This window comes from Sceloporus undulatus, chromosome 8, assembly GCF_019175285.1.
Source record: "Sceloporus undulatus isolate JIND9_A2432 ecotype Alabama chromosome 8, SceUnd_v1.1, whole genome shotgun sequence".
Classification (NCBI taxonomy): Eukaryota; Metazoa; Chordata; class Lepidosauria; order Squamata; family Phrynosomatidae; genus Sceloporus; species Sceloporus undulatus.
In genome coordinates, this window is record NC_056529.1 from 9,645,456 (window position 1) to 9,656,741 (window position 11,286).

Genomic DNA, 11,286 nt, shown 5'->3' on the forward strand with positions numbered 1-11,286 from the left:
ATCCTGTGGGAACTGTAGTTTATGTTTTGTATGTATAATAGGATAGGATAGGATAACAAACTCGAATGGGAAAAAACAAACAAACATAATGATGCCAAACACACTGCAGAAATAATTCACTTTGAGACTCCTTTAACTGCCCTGGCTGAATGCTAGGGGATTCTGGGAACTGTAGTTTGGTGACATATGCTGCACCTGAGAGCCTTGGGGCCACAACAAACTACAGTTCCCAGGATTCCCTAGGACTGAGCCAATGCAGTTAAAGAGGTCTCAAACTGGATTATTTCTGCAATGTGTTTTGGACATTCCTTATTCTTGCAAATATGAGGAAGCAGACCAAGGTCCAAAACCACACTGCAGAAATAATCCAGTTTGAGACCACTTTAATTGGTGTCATTGGTACTGACCCTGAGAGTAAATCCCTGAGTAGCTTTTGTGGCTTTCATCCACTTTCTGTCCTGTTTAATGACAGTTGCTGTCTGAAAACCAATCCTCTTTCGTGGGTTGTTTCCAGTTTAAATCCTGTTTTCGCATGGGATCGCACCTGTATAATAAGCTCCTATGTTTTGCTGTACTTATTCAGGGGCTAAAATGCTTTTGAAAGACAGGCTGCCCATTGAAAACGATTCTCTTATTATGTCTGCACAGCAATTTCTGAACAACAGCTGCTTCCATTCTTCAGGGAAAGCTTCATTTTCCAGACGAACATTTTATCTGTTACACAAAAATAACTCCAGATCTACAAGTAAAGCTTTTAAAACCATTTTATTGCATTGTTATTCTCTTAAGAACAGGGTTCACGGACATTGAGAAACTGCAGCGCATTAGTGTTCATTGACCAAAAGAATATTTTCCTGGAGGTCTGTGCAATCAATCTCAGTTGAAAACATACAAAGTAGTTGGAAACACTTTCTCATGTACGTCATGCTCAGGATAGTTATCAATTAATCCTAATACTGACGCACATTAAAAGCAGCTACATGCCAGATTAGGTATATATTCTCTGTTATGAATTCTTAATAATAACATAAGATAAATGAAAACGCCTTTCTTGGGAAATAGGCCCAGATCTACATGTCACAATACAGGTAGCAGCGAACGCATTGCAATACATGTAAGCCTTTAACAGAGGTTAAAAATCGGGAGGGAAAGGCGGAGGCACCGGTAAAACGTTTTTAGTCGGAGCTTCCAGCCGACAGAAAACACATTTGGTTTCCACTTGTTCTTCCTCATCCTGGAAGATCAAGAAGGGCTTCTTACACTTTTCACACTGGATTTGCAAAAGAAAGAATAATGCGTCAGGGATTAAAACTATTCGGGAAACATCCTTTCTGCTTGAACAGGACAGAGCTCATCCTGAAAGCGCACTCCTCCCTCCGCATTTGCGGCTCTGACTTTTGCGGGTTTGATTAATATGTTCTCTCTAGAAAGATCTAGGTCCTCCAATGCAACTCTGTGGTCAACCTGAACCAAAGGTTGCACTGAAGGACTTTGGAGTTTATCACACGGGAGGAATTTCTCTTAATTTCGAATGAAAAGGAAGTGGGGCCAGAATGCATTCATGTGAAATCGCTAGTTCAGCAAATTTATGTGAATTCGAATTGCGTTCGAACTGACTTCCCATTGCCCAAAAATAGCTTGCCGTTGCCCAAAATTGCGTGTGATCACCTCTCACGCAACAACGTGAAACCCCATGATTGTGTTTGGACTGACTTCCCATTGTCTGAAATTGCATGTGTGGTGGTCTGTCATGCAATAACATGAAACCCCATGATTGCGTTCAGCTTGCCATTGGTTTATACTTCCATTTTTCCCTTGTCTGATAATGTCCTTTGAGATTCCCAGAGAGAAGACTCCTCAAGGCATTTGTAGCTCCTCCAGTGCAACTCTGTGGTCAATATCTGGCAGATGTTGATCACAGAGTTGCACTGGAGGACCTGGATATTCCTAGAGAGGTGTCCTCTCGGGTAAAAAGCATAGTGTTTTTGTTATTTGCGGTTTTTCCACATTCACAGGGGTCTTGTATCCCTTCCCCCAGTCAATGTGAAGGGAATGTGGTGTGTGTGTGTGTGTGTGTGTGTGTGTGTGTGTCTATATATATATATATATATATATATATATATATATATATGCAGAGATGGGTATTTTTGGAAAGGAAAGTATCAGCTTGATGAAATAAATGGTATACTGACCGTAGCTATCTTGGAGCCTCTTGTTTTTATGGCTTCTATCACCAGAGGTATCTCATTGATATTTCCAATGTCCCATACTCTCATAGTACAGTCCTAAACCATTAGGAGATTGCATTAGTTAATAAAATTATATGCCTTCCATACTTAACATTAGGGTTTCTTAAAAATATTTAGTTACATTACTACGATTAATCTAAAATACCATTTCTTGGCCAAGATCACTGCAAAGGCTTCTGATCACAGTTTCTAATACAGTGTTGAGACAAAAGGCTAGGAAGATCTGAGTTTTTCTTTCTTTCTTTTCCCCTCTTCCTTCCATCTTAGATGCAGCAGCTGAAAATTGGATTTCTTAATATGATTAGGAATTTTTTTGCATTCAGAAAAGCTAAGCTGCTTGGGTTGAAGAAGCTCTAAAAGAAGAACTGTTTGGGGATGTTTCGGAGAAGAAGGAGCATCCTCCTTTAAACAGGTTTAGGGACCTACATAAAATCTTATTCCAAAGGGAGAGATATTCTCCTTTATGTACTTTCTGCCTATCAAGTAATTTGTGCATTTTGCCCAAGGCAAGAGACAGATTGTTGTTAAAGCTGGCATTCAAAACAGCAAGTCACCCATGGCATCTTTGTATTAAAATTGTAGGTGTAGTCTGACAACTACAATATTGACAAAGGAATAATTCTTTAGTCCCTCACCCTCTTGTTTGAGGTTGACCTAAAATGAACAATTTGGCCATATAAAAGAAAAGTGCTTCTAAAACCTCCGTCCTTTGAGAAGACAGAAGAGGTCTTTAGTTGCTTTGTACTATTTCTTTAGTATTTCAGAACTATAAACCACCTCGATTACTTTGTGCAAAAGTAGTAATCAAATAAAATAAGCAAATATGTCTTGCTAAAAAGTAGTTTGAGTTGGCCTGATAAGTATATTATTATTCTTTTGTAATTTTAGATATTTTCCCTCCTTTCTTCAGTATGGCTACTGACACTTTTTAAATGATTTCCCCCCGTAACATTATAATTATTTCATACGTTTACTGATACCTTTGAGGCAGAAACAAGCCGCTTCTTGTCATTACTGATTGCAATGTCTGTGACCCAGTCTCCATGGCCCTGGAAAGAAATGATTTTGCAAGAGCTAAAGCAAAACGTGGAGTGCTAAGATGATCTCTCACTCATGTATAAGTCTAGAAATTTAGGTCCAAAAACTGACACCCCAAAAACCTGAGCTGACTTATCCACGGGTCAATATAAGTACTGTATCTGAACTCTTATGTACAAGAAGGAAGCATCCCCTGATGAAAGGCAAGAGTACAGTCTGTCCTGGAAGCACCGATCCCCCTCCGCTTTCTTTCCATGCATCTAAGGAAGCACACCAAATCTACAAAAACTAATTTTACAACTTATTTGTCACAATTAGTCCCAAAGGTGCTACCAAATCCCTTTTATAACCAATATGTAGAGAGATCTTGTAAGACCAACTTGAAAGAAAGAAATTGGCATCATGAGCTTTCGTAGACTTCAGTCTATTTCCTCAGATGCATTGTGTCCCTGGCTTTCCACTGCACCAAATGCATCTGAGGAAGTAGACTGAAGTCTATGAAAACTCATACTGCCAACTTCTTTTTTCAGTGAGTCTCAAAGGTGCTACAAGATCTCTCCATGTACTATTTCTACAGACTAACACGGCTATATCTTTGAATTATAACCTATATCTGCGTTATTCTCTCTATTGTAGATATTGCAGCTATAGAACCTCTGGATGAGTTATTTTCTCTTTTATATAAACTGGATACTATGAACAGGATATATGACCATTTTAGTAAAAGTACTTACCAGTCTTCACCTAATGTAAGAAAAACTAACCTTGACAATTACTGGATCGTTTGGCCCTACTAATGTCTCATTACATTAGTATTATTAGGAGCAAAGCAGATACATATCTACTCAGAAGCCAGTCCCATTGAATTTAGTGGAGCTTACTCAAAGGTAACTAGATACCAGATTGCAGTTTAAATAACAACAATAAATTATTATCTACATAATCTACATTTTCTATTTTAAATATCCTAATGTGGGATATAAATGGAGCAAATAACAAATATAGAGAACCCTTTAAATAAGCATTGAAATATTATTTCTGATTGAAATGTTAAAAAAACAATTGTGCACAGTTGGAATTTCAGAGCTAATTTCTATATTCACAGCAAAACATTCTGTGTTTCTTTGCCAAAGTGAAACTTGATACCATACCTTTAAAGTTAGCTTTTTATATGCTTCTTGTGCATCCCAGATAACAATGGTTTTGTCATAACCTCCAGACACCACAAGTGACACTGAAATATAAATTGTAATGTCATGTGTGAACTCCTTGTATTGTGTTGTTAATGTACAAAAGTGCACACATACATAAAACGCTTGACAATTAAAACAACTGACATACTGTATTATGAATAGTGGTTATATTTCATCATGCACTTGGCCCTTGCTATCTGTGGGGTTTGGTTCCAGGATATCAAAATCTGTGGATGCTCAAGTCCCATTATATGCAATGGTGTTCCTTATATAAAATGGCAAAATCAACCTTTGCTTTTTGGAATTTATATATTTTAAAAAAATATCTTCAAACCATGGATGCTTCAATCCATGGATAAAAAAATCAGATCTTGTAAGTATCTTCAAGACAGAAAGAAAGCCCCAAATATTGTTTCTGGTTCTCTGAGTGTATATAAATGCTCAGAGGTATAAGAAAATAGTAGTATGTATTCAAGATATTATATAGCTTGGCATTTTACTTCTCTGTTCATTCATGTCCTCTCAACAGTAAATGTAATAAGTTTATCAATGAAGATATATTGTAAGAGGCTGATGAAAGAGCAATAGAAGCCATCAAATTCAAATTATATCATCTATGCTGCCATTTAAACAAAATGAAAAATCATTACATTTTCAAAGTTTAGTAGTTTGAATATTACCTCTGTGGTGCTACTGAAATAAACCCTACACCTGAGGCAAGAAAGTGCCATTAGAAGATGTTTTGCATAACCGAACTCACCATCGTTACTAACATCACAGCAGCCAACAATACCTATGTGACCTTGTTCCAAAGTAATAGGCCCATGAGAACGGAACTCTCCAGTTCGGATATCCCACAACTTTATATTTTCATCCCAGCCAGCTGTGCATAAGTAGTGACCATCCATGGAGAAGCAGCAATCTGAAATTGCATTGTTGTGTGCCCTGAAAAAGATGTGACAGTCAATGTAACGGATTCCTATGATATGTACAAGGTATACTAATTTATAGGACAAGTGTTATTCCAGTGTGTGTGTATGTGTGTGCCTTCAAGCCTTGGCAAAACTGATCATTGCTGCATCAGGATTTCTTACCGTTCTATTGTGACTGTGGTAGACTGTGCTATAATGTCCCAGAATTTTATAGACATGTCAGAGGACACTGTGGCTATTCGTTGGTTGTCAGGATCAAAACGGCATCTTCTCACTGTACTTCTGTGATACTCTGAAACACATATACTCTACAAGTTTCCACATCTTGTTAGTAGACTGCTTTCTGGCACATTTTGTTCTGTCTGAGAAGAGCTACTAGCTATTTTAATGGCTACTTGAAGCAGGGTTTTCCAATTAATCAAGGACAGTTTGCTTACCTGTTACTTAGTGATCAAATGTCCTCCTTCTCCAAGACATGTCTTACATTTCAACCTTCTGTCCAGGAGGAATTCCAAAATGTCCTCCATTTTGAACACGACTAAGAAACCTATGGACCACATTTGCTGTTCCTCTTCAAGAAATACAGGGTCATGTTGGTGGCAGTCTGACCTCACTGCAAATTGGAGGATAGGATGGATCCTTCTAAAGCTCTTTTTTCTAGCAATGGCCAAGATTTGCCCCCAGCGCTCAGGGTGCATTTGTTTCTTGGAAGGGAACAGGACAGCAAACATGTTAGGTAATGGGCTGCTTGATGCAATGCAAATGTTGAAAGGATTTCCCCATAATTTCAGCATAATGGCCAAATGAAAGGAATAGTGTAAATGTAGATTCAGGGGCTGTGCAGACCAGCAGGAACGGTCAGCCTAGGGGTGGAGTTGGGGCATGGCGTCCATATGATGCTGGCGTGATGCTGTGTGCCGCATCACATGGTGCACATCATAGTGCTCTTCTGGTACTGCATTTAGATGACACAGCACCAAAGGAGCATCGTAAAGCTGTGGCGCCAGCAGCTACGGTACCCTTTCCAGGATGCAAAAAGGAGCCGCTTTTTGAGCCTCCTTTTTGCTCCATGGAAAGGTCAAGATTGGGGCTGTGGTGTGCGGTTGCTGTGGCCCTGATCTGGCAAAGACAGAGGTGGCTACTGGTGTGGATGGGGCTACCACCAAAATGCATAGGTCTAGAAGTTTCCAACGACGCACTGTGCAAGCCCAGGATAACCCATCTCTATGATTCACAAAGACTGAAAAGAAGAACCTATGTTTCTCTGATTCAGAGAAGCAACTCAAACCTCTTGCACCCAACACTGAATCTCCAACGAGTGATAATCTAAATCAACAACAAAATGGCAATTCCGTTATGGTGAAGTAGTGACAGCACTATTTCCTTGAATGCTTTTGAGTCTATTTACCTACCTACCACTTGCTTTTCACTTTATTGCACCCTTCACAATCCACAAAACTAGCCCTTGAATTCACCAGGTGCATTTACAAGCCACAATAAGCCACATTTTGAGGTTTGCTGCTTAAGCAACTAATTGCATGGCAGAGAAGCAAACCATGGCCATGAATACCATTGATTGTTAAGATATTCCATATATTAAGAGTTACTGAAGTTTCAGATGTGATCTATGCTTTATGTCACCTAACTAAGCAACAAGGAAAATAACTAAAACTATGTTCAACATTCCCTACAGAGAAGAAATATTCATGGGCTTCCCATTTGAATGATCACTAATACTAACCGTCATGCAGACAAGAGCATAACTTTAAAAGAAAGTGCCTCAGTTGAAATAAATCTCCCACTAGATATGAATAAAGGGATATTAACCAAAGTGTGAACATATTACCTCTGATGAATGCCACCTGTTTAGCATGTTCCACATCACAGATGAATAAAGCATTTTCCAAATCTGAACCAGAGACAACATATTTACCATCATGAGAAATATGACAAGACGTTATAAGTCCATCCTGCTCTAAAGACCACTAGAGAAGAAGACAAAAACAGTTAAGTTTATGCTTCAAGGTGAACTATAACAGCCTAACATATAAACATTTTTCCAGATGAAGCTAACGTTAGGTATAATTAAGATTCAGAGACATCAATAAGACTTGAACTGGGTGTATCCGTCACAGGTGACATATTGTTTAACTGGGATTTAGTCATGACATGCTTCAGCTGCATTGGACACACCGTATAAAGAAATGAAAAGTAACTAAATTGTGGTTACTGAAGTTCAAAGCAAACTGGATCTTTCACTAAAATGAAAGAGGTTTCAAATATGACTAACAGTGGGAGCACTTAAACCTTGTACTGTTTTTCCAAAGTTACTCACAACTGTTATAGTAGGGGATATATATAGCAGGCAAGGCACACGTTTCAGGCAATACGTTCTCACTAAACTACTATAATGCAGAACAAGTTTTGCTTTGCTCTTTTTCATCTACAATAAGAGTTCCCTTCAATCAGACTGGAAGTGGGAACAGAAAAACCTGTGCCGATAGTCTCATTTGATTTCCAGCATTTAAAAAGCAATTCATACAGGCTTTTGGGCATGTGCGGGCAACATTACAGGAGATGGTTGCAATATTTTCTCCATGTGCCAACTTAGCTTAGTTAACATTTAGTTTCTAGGTATTAAAGAGGCTTCCAAAAAAAGTTGATACGTACAAGCATTTTTCCTGTTTCAGTATCCCAGGCCTTTAGCGTTTTATCATAGGATCCTGTTATCAACCTAAATATTAAGAACAATTGCATGTTCAAAGACAGCAAAAACTAGTAATTTATAATGTTTCGTTGTTGCTGCCAGCAGGGCACTTAGAGTCATAGAGTCATAGCATCATAAAGCTGGAAGGGGCTTCATAGGTCATCAGCCCAACTCCATGCTCAAGGCAGGATCTCCTGTTAAAGCAGACCTGCACAACTTGGCAGTAGGTAGGGGCCAAAACTTCTTTGAGCTGTGGATAGGTTATAATTAATTATTAATTATTTAATAATGATTAATATTACAATTCCCTCCTCCTCCTCCTTTGAATTACTTAATAATATATAACACACAGCAGAATGATCACCTTTTATTATCTGGACTCAAGCAGCATTCAGAAATTGGTCCAGTATGCTTATCTTTAAATGTCTGGATACAGATAGCAGTGGCAGTATCCTGCAATGAATAAAGATAAGCTTGATTATTACATAGGTCAAAACGGTCTTTAACATCTATCCAGGATGGTTTTTTGGACTTTCCGGTTTCTCCTCCTATGCCCAGTCTTATGATTCCTGAAGGAGTTTAAAGCTCTTAAATGATATTTTAGTAGTCTAACAAAGGCATCATCCAAACCTGGATTTTGCTTCTGGCTCATTCAACTTTTGTTTCTTTTTAGTTTTACACTGTGTACTCTTTCCCATCTGTTCCAGCTCTTCAATATCTAAGGTTCAGGGTCACCTCCAATGAGAAGCAGCATGTTTTCCAATGACTGCCACTGGTGTTAACTGTATTCTTAAAACCTGTCTAGTCTTTAACACACAACATGCAATGGACAGTCGCCAGATCTTCTAAAAATTAGCATTACAGACCAAAGGCTCACTTTGAAAGAAGGAAGACAACTGTCACTTCCATTAGCCATGCTCAATTGTTCAACTTGTAAAACAGTGCAATTAGTTGCTTCAGATTTCTAATAAACTTACCCAGAGTTTCACAGTGCTGTCAAAAGAGCCAGAGAGAACTTTTGTATCATAAAAACAGAAATGACAGGAAGTCACGGTTTCAGAATGTCCTTTTAAAATTTTGAAATGGATCTGTGAAAGGAAAGAATAACAACACTTTCATGTTCATCTTATTGCTTTTGTAGTTGGAACTATGTGGGTTTTTATGAACTGTAAAAACTGTACTGGAAGCACCTATGGATTTCTTTCTTATATATAAATCAACCAACATAAATCATGGCTAAGTGGTATACTCTATTCTACACCAAGTCTCCAAATTGGCACTTTTTTCATTATAGCATACTGTATTAATGGTTGTGTGGCAGCCCTGGGCTTCCTAAGCAGTGGCGCCTGAACGCATTTGTACCTAGATTCTGTCAAAAGTTAAAAAAGCAATATTGGAAGTAACTAGAAATCCATCAACCATGCAATATCATTGTTGACACCAAATTGCAGCAGAGCCCAATCCAGTCAAACTGAAATGTAATTTGCCCAATCCAGTCAAACTGAAATGCATGATAAAGCTTTAAAGCAGATAAATGTACTGTTTCCCCATGCAAAGCAAAACACTATGGGGGAAAGATTCAAAGATACAGCCGTGTTAGTTTGTAGAATCAGTACGTAGAGAGATCTTGTACCACCTTTGAGACTAATTGAGAGAAAGAGGTTGGCAGCATGAGCTTTGAATTTGAATTGAGATTCTCACATACCTATGGCATATATATGTCTGTGCCTGGCTTCCATTGCACCAAATGCATTTGAGGAAGTAGACTGAAGTCTAGGAAAGCTCACACTGCCAACTTCTTTCGTTCAGTTGGTCTCAAAGGTGCTGCAAGATCTCTCTATATACTATGGGGGAAAGGTGCAGTTTGGCTTGGAACAGAAGAAAACATGGTGTTTTGGTTATTGGCGGTTCTTCCACATTCACGGGGGTTTTGTGCCCCTAACCCTAGCGAATATGGAGGAACAAGAATTTTGCAATTTGAAATTTTAATTAAAAAAACAAACCCAAGGCCTCTCCTTTCTCCTCCTAATGAGACTCACCCCATTCACATCATCTCTTAAAGCATTGTGAAGAGATTCAGTTGAATGCCACAGCCTGTTTCTGCCAAAATACAGATATTTGGGGAGCAGTGGTGTCACCCAGTGTAGTCCATACCGCCTGCGCCCCTTAGTTACGCCACTGTTCCCAAGACCAAATACCCACCTAGTTAACCCCCTTCCCTTAAAGGTCTACCCTTGGAAGAGAAGGCCCGTTTTCCCCCCACCAGACCTTGGCTAGCTTCTCCTGGTCTCCCTCCCAAGGCTGTAACAAGTGGGTTGAAATGGCCAAAGGGTCTCGCTCCTTCTTTATCGGCGGTGGCATCGTGAGGAATAGATGGTTTCTTGGGTCCTTTCCCTGCCACAGAAACCACCTCCTCTTGGTCCTAGCAACCAGCCTAACTTAGCAACCACTCCCCTCTGGGATAAATGGAAGTCTTCCCACTTATCAGGGCCTTCTCCCCAGATAACTGTTAACTGTGTATGTGTGTGTATGTGGCTAGTGTTCTTAGAATCATAGAATCCTAGAGCTGGAAGAGACCCCAAGGGCCATCCAGTCCAACCTTCTGCCATGCAGGAAATCTCAATCAGAGCATCCTCAACAGATGATGGCCATCCAGCTTCTGTTTAAGAACCTCCAAAGAAGGAGACTTTGCCACTGTCCGAGGGAAAGTGTTCCCTGTCGAACAGCCCTTACTGGCAAGAAGTTCCTCCTAATGTTGAGGTGGAATCTCTTTTCCTGTAAAATGTGCATCCATTGTTCCCTGTTCTAGTCTCTGGAGCAGCAGAAAACAAGCTTGCTCCATCCTGTGCATTAGTGTACAGACAACTAAGACCATGAATCTTCCCAGCTTGCTGCCTGTATAAAGGTTTTTCCCTCCCACTGCTGGGTCCTTACACTATTTGCCTTGTTCTCTCTATAACAATTTATTAACAGCCCTTGATAAACTCCTGTCTTCCAAAATACTGTCTCCCCCTCCATATATTTCATTTTAAAGCCTTCCTGATCAAATTTTTCCTGATCAATTTTTTTATATGTCTGGTGTTCCTCTCCCTTTGGCGGAAAAGGCATTATAAAGAATTATTATTATTATTATTATTATTATTATTATTATTATTATTATTATTATT

At 39.2% G+C, this 11,286-nt stretch overlaps 1 protein-coding gene across 1 annotated transcript; it reads right to left on the reverse strand.

Moving 5' to 3' along the window:
* Positions 1 to 806: 806 nt before the first annotated feature.
* Positions 807 to 10,582, reverse strand: WDR88 (WD repeat domain 88). Its single transcript, XM_042438147.1, has 11 exons — positions 10,388 to 10,582; positions 9,097 to 9,207; positions 8,484 to 8,572; positions 8,083 to 8,146; positions 7,259 to 7,397; positions 5,575 to 5,704; positions 5,241 to 5,425; positions 4,439 to 4,521; positions 3,230 to 3,298; positions 2,193 to 2,285; positions 807 to 1,270 (listed from the first exon to the last, which is right to left on the reverse strand). Exons 1-11 carry the CDS (start codon positions 10,478 to 10,480, stop codon positions 1,133 to 1,135), a joined length of 1,194 nt encoding a protein of 397 aa, XP_042294081.1. The 5' UTR covers positions 10,481 to 10,582; the 3' UTR covers positions 807 to 1,132.
* Between the last annotated feature and the right edge of the window lie 704 nt (positions 10,583 to 11,286).

Excerpts from the sequence above, each read along its gene's own strand:
- WDR88 (XM_042438147.1), bottom strand. The coding sequence starts at position 10,480 with ATGCCACCGCCGATAAAGAAGGAGCGAGACCCTTTGGCCATTTCAACC. Across the intron at positions 5,705-7,258 it reads ACAGGTGGCATTCATCAGAG|AGTATCACAGAAGTACAGTG; the intron begins GTAATATGTTCA and ends TATGTGTTTCAG. Across the intron at positions 3,299-4,438 it reads ATAAAAAGCTAACTTTAAAG|GGCCATGGAGACTGGGTCAC; the intron begins GTATGGTATCAA and ends ATTTCTTTCCAG.